A 26,064-nucleotide genomic window follows, 5' to 3' on the forward strand; every position below is an offset into this window, starting at 1 on the left:
CAGAGTGAACATTGGTGGGAACCTTGATGTGAACCACATAGCCGAGTTCGTCAACCTTTGGAGTGAGCTATCACACATTCACCTCAACCCCGGCGTGGCTGATTCAATTTCCTGGAAGCTCACCAATGATGGCCAATATTCAGCGGCGACGGCATACCGTGTACAATTTCTTGGCCTTATCGACTCAGATATGCATCTTTTGGTCTGGAACAACTGGGCTCCTCTCAAATGCAAATTTTTTGCTTGGTTGGCCATCAACAATAGGATTTGGACGGCAGACCGGCTTCAGCGTAGGGGCTGGCCCAACTGTAACCTTTGCCCGCTATGCAAACAAACGCCAGAATCAGCAGCTCACCTTCTCTTCTAATGCCGTTACACGGTTAGAGTTTGGGGAATGATCAAAACATGGCTCGGTTTACATGATGTCCATGCTACGGATTGGGGAGGCATGGTTTCAGTCAAGGAGTGATGCGCAACATAGCTTCCGGGAGGTCACAATCTCGAAGGGGCACTTCTTTCCCTTATGCTTCTTATCTCTTGGGAAATTTGGAAAGAGCGAAATGCACGTGTGTTCCGCAGCACGGCAATTCCGGTCGGGGTGCTTGTGACTCACGTCAAAGCGGAAGCTTCGCTGTGGTGCCTTGCCGGGGCGAAATATTTGTGTAATATAATGTCGCAAGAGTGATGCTTGTAATCTGGTCTTTTGGCCAAGACTCTTAAACCTTCTTCTTATTCAATGAAAATGGCAAGCCTTTTGCCTTGTTTAAAAAAAAATACCACCTTGAACAGAGGTTGATATTCCGTTCAGTGCAGTGTCTGACCACTTACAGAGACAGTGCATACAACCATGCTCATGCTATCACAAAATAAATTATCGTGCCGCAAAATTTAGAAGTGCCTCATTTTAGAAAGGAGTGATGGTATCAAATGTTGCCGGTCGCGTGCCAAATATAAGGTTTTATATCCCCCAATAAAACGGGAAAGAGAAAAGGAAAGTTTAGACGGGCGTCTCACAGGTCCCTATCCTAGTACGCTGCCAGATAGCAGCTGGAGCACAAGTTTTTCTTCTTCTTTTCATCAGTCCAGATACCACTGAACAGTTTAATCAGGAAACTAATTACCTATAAGGATATACATATATATTTGCAGCTGGAGCCGAAGATGTGAAAATGTACACCCCCGACCTTAACTAGGCCTATTGCAAAGTGAGAAGCGATGAAATCCAAATTCCTACTGATACAGCCCCTACAGTCGCAACTGCTTGACTTAGCTCCAACAACACGTTTGGCGTTGGAACGGGCAACTCCTGCCAGTTTGTCCTCCTGCCAGGAAAGAAAAAAAAAATGGTGGGAATATAAGCCAAGAGATGGTCAATTAAGCTAGGCATGAAAGACCACGGATAACAAAATGGTATAAACAAATTTCATGTCAAAAGGTTGAAGAACCAGTACCCCAAGTCAGCTATGACTATGCTAATATTGTCTTGTGACCGCCGATCCTGTAATCAATTTTTTTAAAGGAAAATCAGAACATAGTTTATTGTAATGAGGTTTAATAAACGCCGAATATAAAGGTGGAAAGGAAACAATGAATGGAAGATATGAAGGTGGCAAACAACAATACCAGAGCTTTCTCCCCAAGCGCCTCACAGGCCCGCTACAAACAACCAAATGAGAAAAAAGCAAGCATACAAAAATGTACTGTACTGTAAAAGGCATATAGTGAGTATCATTTATTTAAGCAGAGAGAGACTGCATACCTGGACATCTCCATGTTGACATAGTTGATCTCTGACAAATGCTACAGCTTCAGTGCTGCAGAATACAGTCAGCTATATTGGTCATTATGTTAAACAGATAACTAAAGCTCTTTACGAGGTCGAGAAAATGACAAACTCAAGGCTGTACAACTAAAAACATGGAGAACAAAAAATGTCGTGGATTTACCTTTTAATGTAATCCCAAAGACCATCGGTTGCTACCAAAACAAATTCCACATCCGGTCCAAGCTCCACCAGAGATACGTCAGGTGAAGAGATTATTAGATCCCCTTTAAATTTTATTCTGCACGTAACAGGTTGCATAATCAAAAAAAGTTAACGTACAGTACACCATCTACCAAAAGTGCTGTAAACCACAGTAGGCTCAGCTTTGGCGACATGATATTTCATGGCAAGAGTTATGGTTGAAACTATAATATTCACCATCTAACATGGTAATGTTATCTGTGTAATTTGTTGTAGGATATTAAGGTACACAATTGGACATGTCGTTTCTTATTATACCAGTCATCTCATACTGTGCAGTAGCAACCAAAAGCATGTACAGAAGTTGGATATACATTAAATGTGTGGGGATAAGCAGATAACTATTGAGAATATATAATTCAGGATAGTTTTCAACCATAATAATGGAAAATTTTCATCAAATCCCTGATCATAAAATGATCATTCCAGTTATAACAAGAACTCAAGGTGCAGATAAAATATTTTATCAGATCGAAAAAAGAATGTTTCAACAGAAAGCTTACTCTCCTCAGATAAGCAAATCATCTGTGGTCCGACAAACGATGAGCTATTATAAAATCTCGTGCAAACCTTCAAGCAAGAGTTTTTTTTATTGAAACTTCAAGAAAGAGGTTGTGAACAATGAGCCGTATAGAAGTCAAAAAAAAAACAAGCAAACCTGCCAAATTTTGGAAACACTACATTTCATCCACCAGGAAAAGAAAAAAAAAAGCACAGTTATATTTGTCAACAGTGGAGAAAAATGGAAGGTCGTTGGAAAGTAGCTGCACTTAATAGATACGGATTCAGCTGCTAATTAGCAACTACTATCAAGCATGGTAGAGAGAGGTTTTGAATAATGAGCAATTACATGTTCAAGATAGAAGCCAAAAAAAATTCCAAGCAAATCTGCCAAATTATGGAAACATTAGATTTCATCCACCAGGAAAAAATTGAAAAGGGAGCACAGTTATATTTGTCAACAGTGGAAAAAAATGTAAGGTCGTTTGAAAGTAGGTGCACTTAATAGATACGGATTCAACTGCTAGTCCCCCCCTTTAGAGATGAAACCAGTATACAAAGGTTTCAGCTTTGCATGAAAGTAGAAACTACTGAAAGAGCGTGTTTTTGGACATATTCCACCCAAAAAAGTTTTGGCACATAATTGAAAGCAAAAACACTCCTAAAACAAATAGCCTTATTGTTTCAGAAAAGCCTAACTTGGTTTGTTTGAGAATTTAATTTATTGATACAAAAACAAGGAAATGAAAACACAGGCAGTTAAGAAAATAACAAAGAACATAACTTTATTCAGCGCTATACCGTGAAACGAATTTTTCAGTCCATCTTCCTTCGTTAACTCCTTTTACTAGCATCCTGCATAACACCACGAGATGTTAAAAATAGCAGGAATGTTATTTGGGAATAATGTGACAGATGGAGTGATTAATTGTGTGTAAAAGAGCAGGGAGTAGGAGAGACGAACTCATTCTTCCGTGTTTTAAATCTTATGTCTCCAAAAGCACGAGATACAGAAATGTCTCCACATACGCGTCCATCACGAATCTACGAAATAATGTTTGAGTTTGTTAAAACAAGACTCACCACAAGTATGAGACTAGCATGTTGAAGGTTTTAGGCACTGATTAGAGAGAGCTCAGCATATGAAACTAAACACAGTATGGCTGCTTAATACTAAAAAATTGATTATCTGTAAAGCAACATAAAGATGACACCCAAGTGAAAGAGAACATGGCAGTTATTGCAATATTTAGTTCTGACGGAAGCAGAATGACTTAATCTATGATCATTAACTTAGAATGCGAAGGCACTCAGTGGCACAACCAGGAAACAGATGCAAGGACCCCAAATGAATCAAACAATACACAAATATTTACAAGAGGGGCAAAACTATAGCAATATTGACTATTTTTGTTGGAATATCAAGGACATGCATATGCAAGTATTATCCAATGGAAAAAGTAGAATGTTGTGGAAGAAATCATGCTGCAAAATAATGGCATGATTTGTCGGAGACCAAGCCTGTGGCAACCAGCATTCGTTAGCCATGTGGTCTATCTATTGTAGACGTTGTTAGAACAGGGCTATGCTGTGTGTGTAGTTATCATATTGTATAGAGGCTTCTTTGCTTATTTCTCTTCATGTATATGTGCTGGCATGTTGGCATGATGGAATATAGGCTCACTTCATAACATGGTATAAGAGCTAGGGTTAGGTTCCCCAGCCGCCGCCGCCTCTTGTCGCCGCCGCCACTGCCGCGGCCGCCGCCGGCCGCCGCTCCTCTCTTCATCAATGTTGAGTATAATGTTTATTTAGGAAACATAGGATAGCGTAGGATTTGTTCCTGCCTTGACTTGTACTCCAAGATGACCATGTACTCCTATATATATACCCACGAGGCTCAAGCAATACAACAGACTATTCCACCAATCCTCTCTCTCCCTTCTAACATGGTATCAGTTTCCGGGTTCTAAACCCTAGCCGCCGCCGCTTCCGCACCCGCGCGCCGCCCCTGGGCCGGTCGGCCTCCATGACCGCCGCCAGGGGCCGCGCTGCCCGTACCTAGGGTTCGTCCACCGGCCGTGTTGGCCGGCTGCCCTATAGAGTCTTTTCCCCGAGCCCTTGCTCCGGGGTTTTCTCTATCCCGCCGGTCATCTTGATCATCGGTTTCTTTTTGGTTTTTTGATCTAATCTTGATCGGTTTGCGTCGCCCACCGCCGCCGTCGACCCCGTGCGCCTCTACTCCAACCCCGGCGCGATCGGCCGGCTTCTTCACCGACCCGGCGGCCTCGCGCGTCGTCCGCGCGTCTGCCCGCCGGTCGCCCCGACCCGGCGGCCTCGCGCGTCGTCCGCGCGTCTGCCGGCCCCCAACCCGGCGGCTTCGCGTCATGCGGCGGCGAAGGTTCGCGCGCCGGCCTGCCCGTCGATCTACGCCGGCCGTCACCGCCCTGCTCCGACCGGGACTCCTGCATCACCCCACCAGGCGGCCTCGCGCCATGCGGCGGCCAATCATAGCCGCCCTGCCGCCCGTCGTCGCCGGCTTCATCTCGGACTCCGCCGCCACCCCGTCTCCACCGAGCTGCGTCCCCGACCTCGCGCGCGATCGGATTGATCACCCGCCCGCCGCCGCGATCCGCCTCATCTCCGCCGTGCGACTGACCTGGCCCGTCGGTTGCGCGCGCCTCCGCAGGTCCCGTGAAGATCGTCCCCGAGTTCAGCGCGTCCCTCCACCGATCGAGCAACGGGCTGCCGCTGCGTCGCCCCGTCGGGCCGTAGTGCCGCCGCCCCGTGGTTCTTCTCCCGGTTGCACCGACCCGCGCCACCGCTGCATCGCCCCTTTGGGCCGTAGTGTCGCGGCCCGCGGTTCACCGCCGCCCTGAGGCCGTCCGCTTCTGGTCGTCCCCGTGGCCGCACCGACCCTCGCGCCGCCACTGCGTCGCCCCGTCGGGCCGTAGCGAGCGTGGCACGCTATCCACGCAGTCGTCCCAAGGCCGTCCCCGCGGTTGCACCGACACGCACTCCTCCGCCGCGCCGCCCCTTCGGGTTGTCACGCCGCGGCCCGCGGTCTCCGCCGCCGCCCCGAGGTCTTACCGCCGTCGCCCCGACCTGCCTGCCGCCGCTGCGTCGCCCCTTTGGGCCGTAGCGCCGCGGCCCGCGGTCCACTCCGCCGTCACCGCGCGCCGACCTCCCGTGGTATGCGCCGCGCCGTCTCCCTTGGCGCGGAAACGCCACCATCCGCGCCAGTCTTCGTCACGTTGTCAAGGTTTTCCGCCTACTACGAGCACCGCCGCCGTCAGGCTGCCGCCACCGCTTTTCTTTGGCCGCCGCCGCCGCTACCCCGTAGCCTCTGCAACCGCCCGTCCACCTCCTTCGTCTTCATCCAGCACCAACCCGTCGTCAGCGTCGCCGTCATCTACCCCGACCACTTCGTCTACTCCGACCACCGTTGGTGACATTGGCCCCGCGCCGATGGACGCTGCAACCGTCGTCGAGTTCTTCTTTGTTGGCCCTTCGACTTCTTCGACATGGCGTACAGCTCGTGCAGGTCCTAGTCTCCGCATGCCCGTTGCTGGCAACACCGCCGCGTGCCTTCGTCCACGATGTGTTCCCGGGCCTGGCAAGCCTGGTGCGGCGCTTCGTCAACTTCGTCTTCATCCGTCTACGCATACCCAGTGCTGTCAACATCGGTGTGTGCCTTCGTCTACGATGTGTCCCCGGGCTTGGCAAACCCGGTGTGACGCATTGTCAACAACATCTCCTTTCCGGCGCACCACTACTTCGACACCACTGCGCCCATGCTAACTCGGCGCCCCCTTGCGCCCGCGGCTCCACGGCGACTTCCTCGACACCGGCCACCCCGACTCGACATCGACCACGTCATTCTTGGCACGGCTACCTCGACCACGGCTCCACCACCCACGCTCTCGGCTACATCGACAAACGGCACAAAGGGCTACCGCCTACTTGAGCAACCTCGTCGGTTTTCACTCCAGCCACGACTCCGCGATGCATCGACCGTTAGGACTGTGGGGGGGTGTCCGTCGGCTTGCCTTCGGATTCTTCTCCAGTCTCACCGTCTGCGTCGCTACCGTTGTGACTGCGGGGGGATGTTGAGTATAATGTTTATTTAGGAAACATAGGATAGCCTAGGATTTGTTCCTGCCTTGACTTGTACTCCAAGATGACCATGTACTCCTATATATATGCCCACGAGGCTCAAGCAATACAACAGACTATTCCACCAATCCTCTCTCTCCCTTCTAACAATCAAGCCTCTCCCCTCTTCTTCCTGGTAGTTGCTGCCGCCTGCTGGTCCAGGCCGCCACCGTTCCAGGCCGCTGCTGCCGCCGTCCTTCCCGGCCGGCGCCGGCGCCGCCGCCTCAACGTGTTGCTGCTGCTCTTCAACGAGCTGCTGCTGCTGCTCCTCTTCTCTGTTGTTGCTGCTGCTCTTCTTCAACGAGCTGCTGCTGCTCTTCAACGTGCGGCTGCTGCTGCTCTTCTCCTCCTGGTCTGCTGCTGCCATCAAGCTGTGCCTCCTGCTGCTCCTGGTCTTCAACGAGCTGTTGCTGCTGCTCTGCTGGAATGGCGCCCTCCACCACCACCGGTGCTGTCCCAGTCCCACGATGTCCTGTTATCTTCAACGGACAGAACTACAGGGATTGGGTGCAGCACATGAAGCTGCACATGAGGGGCCAGCTGGTCTGGGAGCACCTCTCTGGTGCTCTGCCTTGTCCCCTGCTGCCCACTCCTCCAGCTGAGTTGGCCTTCCCTGTTGATGCCGATGAAACCAAGCAACGTGAGATGCTAGATGCTTTTGAAGAGGCCACTGAAGAGTATCAGAATCAACTCCACTTATACAAGCAATGGACAAATGATGATGCTCGAGCCTCTTCTATCTTGGTGAACAGCATGGATGTTGATCTCACCATGGATGTGGTGGCCCTTACCACTGCATATCAGATGTGGGAGCACCTTCGTCATCGCTATGAGTCTACAAGGGATGCCATGTATCTCGTTGTTGTTCGTCAAGAGCAACAACTACAACAGGGAGATGCTACTGTGGATGATTTCTACAAGGAGATGTCGGCGGTGTGGCGCCAATTGGACTCTCTGGGAGCTGATGTTTGTCGCAGATGTCAGTGTTGTGTGCAGCAACAAGCTAAGCTGGAGGTTCGTCGCCTCTACGACTTCCTCACTTGCCTCCGGCCGGAGTTCGAGCAGAGTCGTGCTCAGCTATTGGCACGCCATCCTCGGCTCTCTACTCTGGAGGCCCTTGCTGAGGTGCGATCTGAGGAGGCGCGCCTACGAAGCACGGGCTTATTGCCATCCTCTTCAGCAGTCCTGGCTGCCCGCGTTCCACCACCGCTGCCTGGTGTGCCCTCTTCTACACAGGTGGCAGCAACCTCCACTAGTGCTTTCTGCAACTACTGCAAGCAGGATGGTCACATGATCACGGAGTGCATCAAGAGGAGGAAACAGGGTCGCCGAGGTGGCCGTCCTCAAAAGGACACGGGAGGCTCCTCTAATTCTCGTGAGGGCTCCCTTGAGAAGGTTCACCAGGAGATGCTCACCTTGCTGCGCCGCCTTACTGCTTCTGCACCATCCTCAGGTTCTGCTGGTTCTGCTGGTCAGACGTCTGGTCCACCACCGCACTCTTCGTCAGGTACATCTTTGCCCTGGATTCTTGATTCTGGGGCCTCCTTCCACATGACACCACACAGAGATCATCTTTGTGCTGTCAATTCTGTGCCTTCTCCTCTTACGGTTCAGACTGCAGATGGCACTTCTCTTTCTGTTGCCGCAAAGAGGGACTCTTTCCATGTCTTCTTTTCATGTCCCTGCCGTTTCTCATGTTCCTAAACTGACTATGCAACTTCTATCTGTTGGTCAACTTACTGACTTGGGTTGTCGCGTTATTCTGGATTCTGACTCTTGTTGTGTTCAGGATCGTCGTACGGGGACTCTGGTTGGGATCGGTCCTCGGCGCCATGACTCTCAGCGCCTTTGGGAGCTCGATTGGCTGCGCCTTCCTTCCGCTGCGTCCTCTAGCCAGTCGGACATCACCACCCCTTTTGCTTCAGCTGCCACCTCCACCACATCCTTCGCTCAGTGGCATCATCGATTGGGTCACATTTGTGGCTCCCGCTTGTCTTCTTTGGTTAGGAGTGGTGTTCTAGGGTCTGTATCTGGTGATAGTTCACTAACTTGTATGGGTTGTAAGCTTTTTTTTGAAGATATATGGGTTGTAAGCTTGGCAAGCAGATACAACTTCCTTATCCCTCTAGTAATTCTGTTTCTCAACGACCTTTTGAACATGTTCACTCTGATGTATGGGGTCCTGCCCCCATTGTTTCGAAAGGGGGTCACAAATATTATATAATTTTCATTGATGATTTTTCTCGCCACACTTGGATCTACTTTATGTCATCTCGTAGTCAAGTGCTTCAAATTTACAAGTCGTTTGCTACCATGGTTCGCACTCAGTATGATTCCTCTGTTCGAGTTTTTCGTGCTGATTCGACTGGCGAGTACCTATCTCGTGCGCTTCGTGGTTTCCTTGCTGAACAGGGTACCCTTCCTCAGTATTCCTGTCCTGGTGCCCATGCTCAAAATGGGGTGGTTAAACGCAAACATCGTCACGTCCTTGAGACTGCTCGGGCTCTTCTTTTATCTTCTGCTGTTCCCCCGCACTTTTGGGCTGAGGCTGTCTCTACCGCTGTTTATCTCATTAATATTCAGCCTTCTGTTGCTCTTCAGGAAGGGATACCAGTTGATCATCTAGGTGATGGTCCAGCTGATTATAGTGGTCTACGCCTGTTTGGTTGTGCCTGTTTTGTTCTTCTCCACCCTCATGAGCGCACCAAATTGACTGCTCAATCTGTCGAATGTGTTTTCCTTGGCTACAGTTTGGAGCACAAAGGTTACCGTTGCTGGGACCCTATTGCTCGAAGACTGAGAATCTCGAAAGATGTCACTTTTGATGAGTCTCGCTCCTTCTACCCTCGTCATTCTTCTACTGCCACCACCGAGTCGTTAGTCGAGCCTCTCTCTTTTTTTACTCTACCTGATTCTTCACCTTTATCGTCACCTGGTAGGTCCACTCCTAGCCTTTCACCTGTGTCTGCTCATGAGCTTCAGCTTACACAGGATGAGGTTTCTATTCCTGACTCTCCTACTCGGGTTGAGCCATCCACTCTCTCTCCTTTTCCTTTTACCTACTCCCGTCGTGCTCAGCACCCTTCTCCCTCTGATGCGCCAGCTTCCACTTCCCCTCTCTCTCCGCTTCCTTTTGTCTACTCTCGTCGTGCTCAGCACCCTTGAAAGTGCAACTATCCCTAGGTGGTTTTGGTAATTCATAACAACATATAGCTCATTGAGCTAATGCTATTCCAAGACAAATATTTCAGGAAAGCTCAATGAATGGCATGGCATGGATGATGAAAGTGAATCTCTCAAAATATTAAGGACAAAGGATTGGCTCAAGCTTAAAAGCTCAAGACTCTACATTTTACATTTTAGTGATCCAAGATCACATTGAGTCTATAGGAAAAGCCAATACTATCAAGGAGGGATGAGGTGTTGCTTAATGAGCCTCTTGCTTCAAGTGCTTAGTGATATGCTCCAAAAACCCTCAACTACTTTCCCACATCCACAAATGACCTAAACCTAAAGCCAAAATCGGTCACACCGATTCTTTCTATCCGGCGCCACCGATTCCAAAAGTCATAGCCCCTGCCACAAACCCTAAGCAAATCGGTCTTACCGATAGGGATCTCGGTCTCACCGAGATGGGGTTGCAATCTCTCTGTTTCCCTTCGTAACGTTTCGGTCTAACCGAAGTGAGCGATCGGTCCCACCGAGATTGCAATGTAAACTCTCTGTTTTCTTTTTGTAACATTTCGGTCTCACCGAAAAGAACAGATCGGTCCCACCGAGTTTACCTGACCAGCTCTCTGGTTAGCTAATTACCAAAATCGGTCCTACCGAGTTTGTGTAATCGGTCTTACCGAGATTACGTTATGCCCTAACCCTAACCGAATCGGCCTCACCGAGATGCATGTCAGTCCCACCGAAAATCACTAACGGTCACTAGGTTTACTAAATCGGTCCGACCAAGTTTAACGATTCGGTCCCACCGAGTTTGGTAAATTGTGTGTAACGATTAGATTTTGTGTGGAGGCTATATATACCCCTCCACCTCCTCTTCATTTGTGGAGAGAGCCATCAGACTAAACCTACACTTCCAACTTACCATTTCTGAGAGAGAACCATCTACTCATGTGTTGAGGCCAAGATATTCCATTCCTACCATATGAATCTTGATCTCTAGCCTTCCCCAAGTTGCTTTCCACTCAAACCCTTTTTCCACCAGATCCAAATCCTATGAGAGAGAGTTGAGTGTTGGGGAGACTATCATTTGAAGCACAAGAGCAAGGAGTTCATCATCAACGCACCATTTGTTACTTCTTGGAGAGTGGTGTCTCCTAGATTGGCTAGGTGTCACTTGGGAGCCTCCGACAAGATTGTGGAGTTGAACCAAGGAGTTTGTAAGGGCAAGGAGATCGCCTACTTCGTGAAGATCTACCGCTAGTGAGGCAAGTCCTTCGTGGGCGACGGCCATGGTGGGATAGACAAGGTTGCTACTTCGTGGACCCTTCGTGGGTGGAGCCCTCCGTGGACTCGCGCGGCCGTTACCCTTCGTGGGTTGAAGTCTCCATCAACGTGGATGTACGATAGCACCACCTATCGGAACCACGCTAAAAACATCCGTGTCTCCAATTGCGTTTGAATCCTCCAAACCCTTCCCTTTACTTTCTTGCAAGTTACATGCTTTAATTTCCGCTGCCTATATACTCTTGCATGCTTGCTTGAATTGTGTGATGATTGCTTGACTTGTCCTAAGATAGCTAAAATCTGCCAAACTCTAAAATTGGGAAAAGGTTAAGTTTTTAATTGGTCAAGTAGTCTAATCACCCCCCCCTCTAGACTTACTTCAAGGTCCTACAAGTGGTATCAGAGTTTTGGTCTCCATTTGCTTTGATTTCCATAGCTTTTGGTGGTCATAGCCTTGGTTTCACAACCTAGGAGAGTATGGCGTCTAGCGAGGGAAATTATCACCGTAGAGGTCCTTACTTTGATGGCACTAATTTTGCTAGTTGGAAGCATAAGATGAAAATGCATATTCTCGGACATAACCCCGCCGTTTGGGCTATTGTGTGTATTGGCTTGCAAGGTGAATTCTTTGATGGGAGAGAGCCGAACCGTGAAGCTAGTGCGGATGAATTGAAGATGTTGCAATACAACGCTCAAGCTTGTGATATACTCTTCAATGGCTTGTGCCCCGAAGAATTTAACAAAATCAGCCGTCTTGAGAATGCAAAGGAAATTTGGGATACTTTAATATGCATGAAGGTACCGACTCCGTCAAGGAATCCAAGTTGGATGTGCTCCAAAGTCAGCTTGACAAGTTCAAAATGAAGGATGGTGAAGTTGTCGCTTTAATGTACTCTAGGCTTGCTCTTATCACAAATGAGATTGCCGGCTTAGGAAGTGAAGAGATGACCGACAGATTCATCATCAAGAAGATCCTAAGAGCATTGGATGGAAAGTATGATACCGTGTGCACATTGATTCAAATGATGCCAAATTACAAAGATCTCAAGCCAACGGAAGTCATTGGAAGAATTGTTGCTCATGAGATGTCACTCAAGGATAAGGAGGAACTTCACAACAAGTCAAGTGGTGCTTACAAAGCCTCATGTGAAGCCTCCACATCATCAAATGAGAAACAAACCTTCAATGAAGAATTAAGCTTAATGGTAAAGAACTTCAACAAATTCTACAAGAGTAGAAGCAAAGAAAGAAGCTCTAAGTCAAGGTCCTACAATGACAAAAGATCTTCTAGTCGAGAGTGCAATTGCTACAATTGTGGGAGACCCGGACACTATTTCCATGAGTGTACGGCACCCTACAAAAGAAGAGAAGATTCTCCAAAAAGAAGAAGTAGAGAGAGAAGGAGTAGAGATGATCGTTATGAACGAGGACCCTCACGGAGAAGTAAGGATTGGGAAAGGAAGGACAAGTCATCAAAGAGCTACACAAAACGAAGACATCAAGCTCATGTTGGTGAATGGGTATCCGGCTCCGACTCCGACAATCACTCCGAGAGAAGCTATCACTCCGACTCCGAATATACTCAAGATGAAGGTGTTGCCGGTCTAGCACTTGTGTCAACTAACTCCTACGACATATTTGATTCACCAAATGAAGGAATTGGAAGATGCTTCATGGCCAAAGGTCCTAAGGTAACACACCCCGAGTATGTTGATTTTAATAGTGATGAAGATGACTTGCTAGGTGATGATAATTTACTTATTGACAACTCTAGTAATGAATACTATGATGAAACGTCAATTAATCATGTTAATCAAGATAAAACGAATGACAATGATAAGGAGAAGATTGAGCTTCTAACTAAAGAACTAAACACTCTTAAGTTAGCTCATGAAACTATCTTCGAAGATCATCGAGAACTTTTAAGGGCTCATGAGAAGTTACGCTTTGAAAAGCTCAATCTGGAGCAAGAGCATGAGTTCTTAAAGGCAATCAATGATGATCTCCGTAAGAAAAGTTCTTCTTACATTGCCAAGCGTTTACTCTTATCTACTTACATGCCTCAAGTCAAGTCTAGTAACAAGAACAAGAAAGATTCTTCCTCTAGTAGTAACAATAATAATGCTAAATCCAATATTGTTGCTTCTAGTAGTTCTCTTGATTCCACTAATGATTCTCTTAGCCAAGTTACACTTGAGCAAGAAAATAGCTTATTGAAGGGAATTATAGAGAAAGGTGTATACAAGAGCCTTGCCGGGAGTAAGCAATTCGAGGAAATTGTACGCAAGCAAGGAAGGCACCGGAAGAATCAAGGTGTTGGTTTTGAACGAAAGTTCAATGCCAATGGAGTTGAGTGGGAAGAAGATCAATACCCCAAGACGAAGTTTGTTCCTCAACAAGAGAAGTATGATCCTACTTCCTTCAAGGGAACACAAGCACAAGATGATCTTCCACCACAAGACCACAAGAACAAAGGCAAGGACAAGCTTCAAGAGGAGATTGATGCATTTGAAGAAGCACCTAAGGCCTTGGTCAAGTGGGTTCCCAAGACTACGTCAAGTTCTACTTCATCAAGTACAACTACAACTCCAAGGATTCCCATCAAGATGATGTGGATCCCGAAGAAGAAGAACTAGAGTGTTCTTGAGGGTGACTCCGCCAACATTCTTCACTCATATCATTATGGCAAGGACAAGTGCAATCAACTTCCATATCTTGCACTAGTTCAAGGAGTCACAAACCCTCATGTTGGTAAGGCAAGGGACAAGGTAACCTAATGTTTTTATGGACATCATTTGTGTGTGCATCACTCTATGTCTATGGATATTCTTGTTTGTTCCTTGTGGGACTAACCCATGTAGGTATTGAAAGTGCAACTCACTTCAAAGGATTGCTCCAAATGATCTACATCAACATTGAGCATCCACATCTTCAACACCTACATGAAGTCATCATCGACAAAACCCAAGGTTAGTTCATCCCTCTAAAGGGGGATCTCACATTTAGGGGGAGCTTAACTCTAAAAATTGAGTCAAAGCAACTCTAATGATGTGAACACATCAATGCATTATGTAAAAATGGTAACCCCACTTGAGCTTAATCAATGAGTATGACATATGATCAAATGTTCTCATTTGACTCCTAAGTCAATATACTCGAGCCAACGTAAAAACTAGCCAGTCTTTTGGGTATGAAACCCATTTGGGCGAGAGTAGTACTAGGATGGGTGACCTCCTGGGAAGTCCTCGTGAAAGGTTTTCATATCTAGCCTACCCCAACTTGTTTGGGATAAAAGGCTTCGTAAGGCGAGTAAGGCATAGATGACTAGTCATCGCCAATTATTTGATAGATGCTAGAATTGGTTGTGCATGCTTTGCCACATATTTCATTTGCCATTTTATTGTGTGAGCATGTTGGTTGCATATTTTACTCATTTGAGGACATCCACTTGTTGTTTTGATTGACTGGTTTCTTTTTCTTTGGCCAAGTGGATGGACAAGAATGCCTAAGAACCTTCTCTAGCTATCTATGCTTTTCTCGTCTCAAACTCTATTCATGCTACATCACAAAATTTGATCAAGTCAGATTCAAACCACTCTGTGTGAGGAGCACTCGGAGTCCCCGATTCGTCATAAACTTAAACCTCCAAAACTTCTTTGTGCTTTTCGGTCTGACCGATTCTTCCATTTCGGTCATACCGAGATCACTAAGTCGATCTAGGTTTTCAATCTCGATGCAACCGATTTGAACTTTTCGGTCACACCGAGTTGCTGTAACTGTCAACAGTTATGCATCTCGGTGCCACTGAGTCATTCCACTCGGTCACACCGACGGTGTCGGGCTATATATTCACACCGGCAAAAATTTGGAAAGCTTTCTCCAAACCTCTTCGCCCGCGCATAGCTCGCTCTGCCTTCTAGGTCTCCGGATCGTCGACTTCGTCACCAGCCGCCTCCTGTCGCTGGTCTCCGCCGCCGTCAACGGATTTCATCTCCGTCGTTGCCGCCGTAGCGAGTTCATCGCCGAACTAGGGTATGAACTCGATCACAGTGCTATCCTCGTCTGATTCTTAGCACATTGTGTTCATTATGATTCTTGCCACGATTGAAACACCTCTATCTAGTCAAAACAATCCTTAGAATAGATGCGATTTGAAAATTTAGGGTTAGGTTTCCGCCGAAACCATCTCGGACCCACCGAGTTGAAAAACTCAGTCTCACCGATTCGGCTAAAGCCATTGCACCAGTAACTCTCGGTCTGGCCGAGAATTGCTAATCGGTGTGACCGATTTTAGAACTTTGTGAAACCCCAGCAGTCTCGGTGCCACCGAACTGTGACTCGGTCTGACCGAGATCGCTAATTTAGGTTCCAAAACTGTTTCAGTATCACCGAGTTTGAAAATCGGTTGATTCGAAATGCTTTCTGTGGGAAACTAAAACTAAGTTCTTGAATCATTCTTTTGCAAAAATCTCTGCATTTTGTGATGCTCATCCACTCTATCTCATCTATAACTATTCACAGGGTCGGCAGTCAGTGTATTCAGCATGTCAGACCAAAGTGATAGTCAGAACAGGGAAGAAGAGCAGATTCACATGAGTGAGGGCACTAGTCCCTCTAGCACTTCAGATGATGGCAGCAGAAGCACTCCTAGCAATTTGCCTAAAAGCAGCCACAAGAGCCAGAAGGAAGAGAACCTCGGACTCTGAGGATGAGGACTATGTGGCAGCTAAAGATGAGGCTACTTCCAAGAAGGTAGTGCTCAAAAAGAAGTATGGCTCGGCAAAGAACACAAAGCCTGGACTTAATAGGAAGGTCCCTGCCAAGAGGACACCTATGCTGAAGGTCAGAGGATCAACACTAGTACCTGAAAAACCTGATCCCAAAGAGGCACCTGCAAGAAGGATTCCCACTTCTAAACCCAGAAAGGTTGCCACTGGAGAAACCATGAAGTTTACTATTGAGTCAGAAGATGAAGCTGCTGGTCAAGACAAAAAAAAAAGTCAGAACCACTACTGCCAAAGTTCTTGGCAATCCCTCTATGAGGAGAGACTCTGAGGAGGAGGAAGAAGAGGTTGCTGCACCAGCACCCAAGACACAAAAGCTGATGCATGATGCTATAAGGTCAGGGGCTGCAGCATCAAAGCCCAAAGAAGCACCCAAAGCTGCCTCAAAGCCCAAGAATGCACCTAAGAGGAATACCAGGAGTATACCAGCTGCTGAGAAGAACAAGGCCCCAGTGCCTGAAACTGTTGCCGAGGAAGAAGAAGATGAAGAGCATGTGTTGAGAAAGCTGAAGCCAAAGATTCCAGACCACAATGATGCTCATCCTGTGGCTGAGAACATGAAGCTGAGAAAGGATGCAGGACTCAGACAGTGGAGGTTGTCTGATCCCTATGCTATCAGGAGAAGGACTGATGTTGACTACAGGTTCCAAACTAAGGAACAGCAGGATTTCTATGAGACAGTGTTGTTGGACAAGAAGCCTATAGTTTGTGACATGAGGTGGGTCGACTGAACCTACATGAAAGAGAATGAGGAACACTATTCTGGAGTGCAAGACAGTTTCATTGCTTGTGGAGTTGCAGACTTTGTTGGGCAGAAGCTCACAAAGTGGAATGATGAGCTCATTATGCAATTCTACTCCACAACACATTTCTACCCAGATGGCAGGATAGTGTGGATGTCTGAAGGTACAAGGTACCAATCAACTATTGAGGAATGGGCAAATCTGATCAATGCACCCAAGGAGCAGGAAGATGACTTGGATGTCTATGCCAAGAAGAAGATGGATCACAATTCCATGGCTCATATGTACAAGGAGATCCCAGATGCTGCAGTTGAGACACATAAATTTGGATATGACATTATCTTCTGTCAGGACTCCCAACGATCAACTGGATCCTCAGGCATACTCTATTGCCCAAGTCAGGTGACCACAACATGATAAGAGGCCATGCTATAAACTTGCTACACTTGTTTGATGTGCCACAGAAATTCAAGGTCATGAGCCTCATTGTTGAGACTATCAAGAGGACAGCAGCAGACCAGAAGAGAAGTTGTGGGTATGCCCCACAGATTCAGGAGCTGATTAACTCCAAGATGGGCACAGGCACATACTTGCTGGACAAGGAACATTTTGCTATCTATCCAGAATTTGAGGACAACCAAGTGGTTATGGATGAAGATGAACCATCTTCTGTGCATGCTCAAGCCAAGAAGGAGAAGGCAAGGACAGAGAAGGCTACCAAGATGCCAACAATGGAAGAGGCATCTCAGTACTTTCTGAAAAGCAAACAGGATCAACTAGGCTACTTGATTGCATCCACTCTGAGGATTGAGAAGGGGCTGGCCACCTTGACTCAAAACCAGGAGAGCCTGGAGAGGATCATGGAGCAGAAGTTCTACAATTTAGATGTGAAGGTGACTGAGATCCAGTCTGTTGTTGAGCAGCTTCAGGATGACATGGAGGAGAGGAAGGGCAAGACAACCACAGATGCATTTGCCAGAGTGCCTAGAGCTCAGAGATCAGCTGCAGTGCCAGTGACAGACACCAGAGCCACTTCATCTGCACCAGCTACAGCTCCTACAGCTCCAATGCAACCAGCTTCAGCACCCACACCTCCAGCTCCATCTACATCAACTGATGCTTTCGTCCTTGGCGTTCTATCTACACCACCACCTGAAGATCAAGCCTGAGAGTCGATCTAGTACTATGCATTTTCTATGAACTTTTTGGTAACTTGTTGCCAAAGGGGGAGAAAAATGTATAGATCATAGGCTTCGAGAGAGAGTGTTGCTTTTTGTTCTCTCTTGCTTTGGTGGTTAAACTTTATTTGCTTGTTTGAGATACTCTATGTCTGTGTGATACTTGATGATCATGTGTTGATCATATGCTACATTTATGCTTGTTGGATGACATTATCTTACTTATCCTTATATGATCATTCACTTTGCTTGGTGATGAGTGCATGTATTCAATCTTTATTATTTTGAGCGCTCCACCAAGATGTATGTGACATGGAAGAGTAACCCATGAGCCTAATTCCTTGTGCATTTGCAGTCCAAAGCAAATCTTAAACTATGCACAAATTTAGGGGGAGCTCTTGCTTATCACATACTTCTCAAAGCGACGATGTTTTTCAATCTTATTATCATTTGTCGAAGCTTTGATCTATATGTTGTCATCAATTACCAAAAAGGGGGAGATTGAAAGTGCAACTATCCCTAGGTGGTTTTGGTAATTCATAACAACATATAGCTCATTGAGCTAATGCTATTCCAAGACAAATATTTCAGGAAAGCTCAATGAATGGCATGGCATGGATGATGAAAGTGGATCCCTCAAAATATTAAGGACAAAGGATTGGCTCAAGCTCAAAAGCTCAAGACTCTACATTTTACATTTTAGTGATCCAAGATCACATTGAGTCTATAGGAAAAGCCAATACTATCAAGGAGGGATGAGGTGTTGCTTAATGAGCCTCTTGCTTCAAGTGCTTAGTGATATGCTCCAAAAACCCTCAACTACTTTCTCACATCCACATATGACCTAAACCCAAAGTCAAAATCGGTCCCACCGATTCTTTCTATCCGGCGCCACCGAGTTCAAATGTCATAGCCACTGCCACAAACCCTAGGCAAATCGGTCTCACCGATAGGGATCTCGGTCTCACCGAGATGGGATTGTAATCTCTCTGTTTCCCTTAGTAACGTTTCGGTCTAACCGAAGTGAGCGATCGGTCCCACCGAGATTGCAATGTAAACTCTCTGTTTCCCTTTCGTAACATTTCGGTCTCACCGAAAAGAGCGAATCGGTCCCACCGAGTTTACCTGACCAACTCTCTGGTTAGCTAATTACCAAAATCGGTCTCACCGAGTTTGTGTAATCGGTCTCACCGAGATTACATTATGCCCTAACCCTAACCATATCGGTCCTACCGAGTTGCATGTCGGTCCCACTGAAAATCCTAACAGTCACTAGGTTTACTGAATCGGGCCGACCGAGTTTGTTGATTCGGTCCCACCGAGTTTGGTAAATTGTGTGTAACGGTTAGATTTTGTGTGGAGGCTATATATACCCCTCCACCTCCTCTTCATTCGTGGAGAGAGCCATCAGAACAAACCTACACTTCCAACTTACCAGTTCTGAGAGAGAACCACCTACTCATGTGTTGAGGCCAAGATATTCCATTCCTACCATATGAATCTTGATCTCTAGCCTTCCCCAAGTTGCTTTCCACTCAAATCTTCTTTCCACCAGATCCAAATCCTATGAGAGAGAGTTGAGTGTTGGGGAGACTATCATTTGAAGCACAAGAGCAAGGAGTTCATCATCAACGCACCATTTGTTACTTCTTGGAGAGTGGTGTCTCCTAGATTGGCTAGGTGTCACTTGGGAGCCTCCGACAAGATTGTGGAGTTGAACCAAGGAGTTTGTAAGGGCAAGGAGATCGCCTACTTCGTGAAGATCTACCGCTAGTGAGGCAAGTCCTTCGTGGGCGACGGCCATGGTGGGATAGACAAGGTTGCTTCTTCGTGGACCCTTCGTGGGTGGAGCCCTCCGTGGACTCGCGCAACCGTTACCCTTCGTGGGTTGAAGTCTCCATCAACGTGGATGTACGATAGCACCACCTATCGGAACCACGACAAAAACATCCGTGTCTCCAATTGCGTTTGAATCCTCCAAACCCTTCCCTTTACATTCTTGCAAGTTGCATGCTTTAATTTCCGCTGCTCATATACTCTTTGCATGCTTGCTTGAATTGTGTGAAGATTGCTTGACTTGTTCAAAGATAACTAAAATCTGTCAAACTCTAAAATCGGGAAAATGTTAAGTTTTTAATTGATCAAGTAGTCTAATCACCCCCCCCCCTCTAGACATACTTCAAGGTCCTACAACCCTTCTCCCTCGGATGCACCCACTTCCACTTCCACTCCTTTCCTGTTGGGTCTCATTCCTTCAGAACCACCTACCCCTCCTGCTCCTCGGTATAATCTGCGTGATCGCCACACTCTCCAGCCCCATGCGTACTATGTTGCTGCTGCTACCACTCTTGTTGAGCCGTCTACGTATCGTGAGGCTGCTGCTCATTCTGAATGGCAGCATGCTATGGCAGAGGAAATTCATGCTCTTGAGCGCACAGGCACGTGAGACCTTGTACCCCTGCCTACAGGCGTTAGACCCATCACTTGCAAATGGGTCTACAAGGTTAGGACACATTCAGATGGTTCTCTCGTCCGCTACAAAGCTCGTCTTGTTGCGCGTGGCTTCCAGCAGGAGTATGGTCGTGACTATGATGAGACTTTTGCTCTGTTGCTCACATGACCACTGTTCGCACTCTTTTGGTTGTTGCTGCTGTTCGGCAGTGGTCCATCTCTCAATTAGATGTCAAGAATGCCTTCTTGAATGGTGAGCTGCAGGAACCTTTTACTACTCTATATTGATGACATGATTATCACAGGGGCTGACCACCAATTCATTGATTTTGTGAAGAAACGTCTACATGAGCAATTCTTGATGACTGATTTGGGTTCTCTTCACTACTTTCTTGGACTTGAGATCATTTCTTCCCCTGAGGGTATTTATCTCTCTCAAGAGAAGTACATCCAAGATCTTCTCACTCGTGCATGCCTTACTGATCAGCGCACAGTTGACACTCCTATGGAGTTTGGTCTCCATCTTCGTCAAGGTGAGGGTGAACCCCTTGCAGATCCCACACGCTACCGCCATCTTGTTGGGAGCCTTGTCTATCTAGGCATCAGTCGTCCTGACATTTCTTATGTTGTGCACATTCTGAGTCAGTTTGTCTCTGCTCCCACTCAACTTCACTACAGTCACCTTCGTGTTCTTCGTTACCTTCGTGGTACCATGACTCGTCGCTTATTCTTCCCTCGCTCCAGCTCTCTTCAGCTTCAGGCCTACTGTGATGCTACCTGGGCCAGCGATCCCACTGACGCTCTCTCTCTGCCTATTGTGTTTTTCTTGGCTCCTCCCTGATTGCCTGGAAGACCAAGAAGCAGACTGTTGTATCTCGCTCCAGTGCTGAGGCTGAGCTGCGAGACTGCAGAAATTACTTGGCTACGATGGCTTCTTCGGGATTTTGGTGTTTCCACTGCTGCACCGACCCCTCTGCTCTCCGACAGCACTGGGCACTCAGCATTGCCCGTGATCCTGTTAAGCATGAGCTCACCAAGCACATCGGTGTTGATGCCTCCTACACGCGTTCTCAGGTGCAAGACAGAATTGTGGCATGTGCCCTCGGAGCTTCAGCTTGCTGATTTTCTGACGAAAGCTCAGTATGTGTCCAAGATCCCCCTTGAGTTTGAGGGGGGTGTTAGAACAGGGTTGTGCTGTGTGTGTAGTTATCATATTGTATAGGGGCTTCTTTGCTTATTTCCCTTCATGTATATGTGCTGGCCTGTTGGCCCGATGGAATATAGGCTCACTTCATAACAGATGTAACTTCTCAATAAAGGCTACTCTAAAAAAACAACTTGAAAAAATCTCTCAAACTTGCAGTGTACCCCTACACCACAAACATGAGGCTGCCAACAAAATGTAGGAGTTTCCTAGATGTGCTAGATTTTCAGCAGGACTTTTGTGTTGATTGTTGCCCATATACGGTAAACAGATAACAATTTATATGACAAAAGGAGCATGTTTATTTGTGTGTGGGAGTAAAGAATTAAGAGAACGTCATGGTAAAGCGGCCCATATTCACAGAGCATCCTGATACTTTTAAGGGTACAACTACAGTAGTTCATCAGAGGCCACGAGACTTGCCCTTCCATTATGTAAAATTAGAACCAGGTAGTTCAGGTAAGGCAATTCAGCAGAACTATGGAAGAGGAAACACACCCATCCACCTGCTGCCCTAATCCGCTTGACCTCTTCAAGGGATGTTTTGTTGTTCCCGTATGGTCGATGAAAATTTGTCAGAGATTGAGGTCTTCCACCACGCGATATGACCTGCTAATCAAAATCGTCGGCCATCTTATTATCACCAACCAACAAAAAGTTTTCAGACAATTAAACGTCAACCTAGAATAAAGTTTGAATGTCACATTGCTAAAAATGCTACTACCAAGCAGGAGTCACCAATGTGCGAGACAACAAGGACATCGTTCCTCAGAAACAAGGCCGTGGCCGTGGCACCAGAGTCGTCTTCCTTATCCATTTGCTGAAGCCTATGAAGAAGGAACAAAGAAGCTTGTAAAATGTCAGAACTAAAAACTTCCATAGCTATGTAAGAAACTGGACAAGGAAGCCTCCAAAACACAGCTATGCAAGGAAATGAGAGAATTCCCTACATGCCACAGGTAAGTAGATCAATTCCCTCTAGACCACATACAAAGACATGCCAATGGATAACAGTTTTGAATCCCCTTCATGCTGTTGTGTTATCCTCCGTTTGGAAGAGCTCTGTTAAGTCACATAAAAGTTGCTGTTTTCCCAAAAACATATAATTAAAAAAACCTTTGATGAGAAATCGTTGCTCGAAGAAATGAAAAAAAGAAAACGTCCACTATGAATATGGCATAGCACGATAAAAGTAGTATAGAGAGAACTATTGTATGCTTAGCATATCATGGAGGGAACTGCATCAAATCTGCAATGCAGGAGCAAAATGGTCTTTTCACACATAATGGAGCCTGTACTAACAGGCAGTTTATGGAATGGCATGAAGGGAAGTAGGAAACTCAAGCACCTTTTGCTCATAAAACTATTATCCAGTGGCATGTTCTTTACGGAAGAAAAAAAACATAGTGAACTGATCTTCCTGTCAGTGGCATGCGGGGACTGTATCCATTAAAATGGGTAAATGATCCTACAGAGCCTGACCAGGTGGAGAGGTTGGCGTCCATGGTGGCAAAGGCACGCCTGATCGAGTCCGTGATGGCCTCGAGATTCTTGGTGTTAAGCACCGCGCCCCCGTCCAACGCGGCCGCGCATTCCTTGAACAACTCGTCCCTGCAACACACACAAAAAAATCGGGTCAAGTGGCCGTGAAACGTGCGACACTGCAGCTCAAGGAAGAGATGATCGGTGCGTGCGTGCCTCAGGAACTGGACGGTGGAGAAACCGGCGTGGCCGTCGAGGACGGCGGCGAAGGAGAAGCCGTGGAGGAGGGAGTCGGGGCGGAGGACGACCTCGTCCTCCATCTCCTCGCGAGCTCCCTGCAGCTTGGCGCTGCCCCACCGGATGGCCTCCAGCTCCGACGACGACGAGGAGCCCGCCGCCACGCTTCCCGACGCCGTCACTTGGCATCGCGCAGCGGAGGCAGCAACCCGGCCGCAGCACCGGAGGGATCCGGCGCCGGCGCCGGCGGAGTGGGCGGCGAGCGGCAGCCGCGGAACACGCGGGCTCAGCAGCGCCATACGGTGTGATATTTTTATTTTTATTTCTCGAGATATACTTATTCGATTGAGAAATTATTCCTCGCGTTCGATTTTCTCCTCTCTCGAGTTTGGATTTGGACTTTGGAGGGATAAGAGGCGAGCGGCACCGTGGATTCCCCGGCGAATAGCGCCTGCGGCTGACGCTCTCTTGGCCTCTTGGGTGGTCAGGTCGCTCACTGCTTAATATTTTGCTTCTTTGATTTCAAAGATAGATAATCTTTTTTTAGAGAAAAGCCACTGTGCCCGACTTTTGTAAATAAAGCCACAGATAAAGTTCTTTTTTTTGCAAATAAATTCTTGTGCAACACTGCAAATATGCAGGGGGCTGATCCAAGCCAAAGAACAGTACCACTCCAAAAACTCAAAGTTTACGATCAAGTTCAAAAACATTTAAAGAGCCTGGGGGCTGATCCAAGCAAAACAACAGTACCGCACTCAGATCTACTGAAATTTGCCGTAAAATGACTAGATTTACTTTGGCTACGGCCAATATGAGTAATACAATAATCTCGTTCCTTCATGCTTCTTTTGATATCCTTGACAAAAAGAACGTACTTCGATTTGTTGCCTTCTTTACTAATGATCATCATTACTGCCTTAAGGCGATCGCTTTCAATATCCAGTTGCAAGGAACACAAAGTTACAATATTTACTACTGGACTTGGCAAATCCGACACCCTATACTCCCGCGGGCGTCGAACGGCTCCTCATTTAGCATGGCAGGCAGCCACACACCTCAAATCCAAACCCTCAAACTCATGCACATCCATGCAAGTCCATCATACACGTGAATGTCACACATAACTAAACATTTGTTGGTAGCAAAAATACATAGTTCGAAGATAAAAAATAATCGAGGTAATTGTGTTCATGCTAAAAAACTTGGCAGGTTGGTTTACTTTCTTACAAGAACTTACAAAATCTACAGCAGAGATACAATAACTTGCCCTGGGCGTGGACTTGAGGTACAAATCGCTCATGTACTGACACATAGATGCCAACGGGGCAAAGTGCATGGCCTGAGCTACTCGGATTCTTCGCAAAATGGCCCCTGCAACCTTGGGCACCATAGACACCTAAAGGACAATAAACTGACATAATCCCAGTCATCTCACACAATTAGTGTTTCTGGCCATCAATTTTCCGGATTTTACCGACCAGAGCCGCTCACGCGTGTCCTGTATCTCAGTGCCTCATGGGGCCGACGATGGGTACAAGAGGGAGGGCCATCAATACGGTGACGTTGGTCAGTCCAACTCCGCTGCTGCGAGGGCGTCTAGGTTCCCGTAGTTGCGAGGCCAGCGTCGATGAGTCGGATAGTGTGGCACCCAACAAATGGGGCAATGGGTTGGCGACTTTATGGTTTTTCTAATGCTATTAATGATGTATGTTGCCTCTCTATGTTTTGTCCAATATTCTATTGTTTATCGCACACACTGTCCTTTTGAGTTTGTCCATGTGTTGTTGCAGGTTGCTGATGATAATGACTCATCAAATGGGTTTGCCAATATGTTTAGCCCGGAGCATTAGTGATCGAGTCAGTACTTTTATAACTTGGGATAATACATGGACAAGCAAAAAAGGACAATATATGTGATAAAACAATAGAAAAGGGGCAAACCATAGAGGTAGCGTAGCTCATTATCAGTATTGGCAAACTATAGAGTCACCTCGTTACCCCCATTTGTTGGGCGCCACGTGAGGCACCAAACCATAGAGAGGCAACTTACCTCGTCGGCCATGTGAGGCACCGAGATACAAGCCACGCGCGAGCGGCCTTTTGGCTTGGGGCCATCGCGGTGGTGGGCACCCTTGGAGGGTTCAAGGTCGTCGTCCGAGTGCACACAGCGGGGAAGGCGGTGGTGGGAGTGATGGCTTGTTTTGGGGGCCCGGGAGTTGGGAGTCGGGTGCGGTGTCTTGCAGCATCGAGGTGCACACTGTGGTCACGGGGTCCTCGAGCAGCAGCGCCGTCATTGGTGTCGACCTCCAGCGGGTGGAGGGGGTCGATATCAGCCATGTGTGTCGGCGCCGCGCGAGATGCGTAATTTCTTGATGGCTATAGCAACCGCCCATCCATCAAGTGAATAGTTTTTTCTCCTCGGTCATGCTCGGTTAGATAAATGAGATAGCAGAAGTGGTCTTGTTAACCAAAGTGCTTCGGGTTTTTTCTCCTGGAGCAGCAGCCTCATAGGACAAAAGATCTAATGGTCGGAAATGCCCAAATCAGGAAAATGGACAACCCGAAACTCTAAGCGCGTGAGATGGCCGAGATTAGGTCAGTTTTACCGTCGTGAATTAGATGTCTACGGTGCCCAGGAGATCATGGCCAAAATTTCACATAATTGCGAGGGCCATATTGTAAATAATCTAAGCAGCCTAGTGCATGCACTTTACCCTGTTGGCATACATGTGTCAGCACAGGAACGATTTGTACCTCAAGTGCATGTCCAGACCAAGTTATTGTACCTTTGCTATAAGTTTTGTAAGTTTGTGCATGGAAGTGAACCCACCTGCCAAGTTCTTGT

At 47.2% G+C, this 26,064-nt stretch overlaps 1 protein-coding gene across 6 annotated transcripts; it reads right to left on the reverse strand.

Annotated features, from left to right (window-relative positions):
• Positions 1–918: 918 nt before the first annotated feature.
• Positions 919–23,689, reverse strand: LOC123069933 (probable protein phosphatase 2C 5). 6 transcript variants are annotated; one of them, XM_044492915.1, is made up of 12 exons: positions 23,199–23,689; positions 22,983–23,111; positions 22,225–22,327; positions 21,999–22,112; positions 14,022–14,078; positions 3,492–3,571; positions 3,329–3,382; positions 1,947–2,063; positions 1,760–1,814; positions 1,624–1,656; positions 1,452–1,498; positions 919–1,322 (listed from the first exon to the last, which is right to left on the reverse strand). In XM_044492915.1, the coding sequence occupies exons 1-12, from the start codon at positions 23,516–23,518 to the stop codon at positions 1,196–1,198; spliced, it is 1,236 nt and encodes a 411-aa protein (XP_044348850.1). In that variant the 5' UTR covers positions 23,519–23,689; the 3' UTR covers positions 919–1,195. The 6 variants fall into 6 exon arrangements, with proteins under 6 accessions (XP_044348850.1, XP_044348851.1, XP_044348848.1 ...); XM_044492916.1 differs by having other exon boundaries at positions 21,999–22,109; positions 23,199–23,687; XM_044492913.1 differs by lacking the exon at positions 14,022–14,078 and having other exon boundaries at positions 21,924–22,112.
• Positions 23,690–26,064: the final 2,375 nt, after the last annotated feature.

Source organism: Triticum aestivum, chromosome 3B (genome assembly GCF_018294505.1).
Source record: "Triticum aestivum cultivar Chinese Spring chromosome 3B, IWGSC CS RefSeq v2.1, whole genome shotgun sequence".
NCBI lineage: Eukaryota > Viridiplantae > Streptophyta > Magnoliopsida > Poales > Poaceae > Triticum > Triticum aestivum.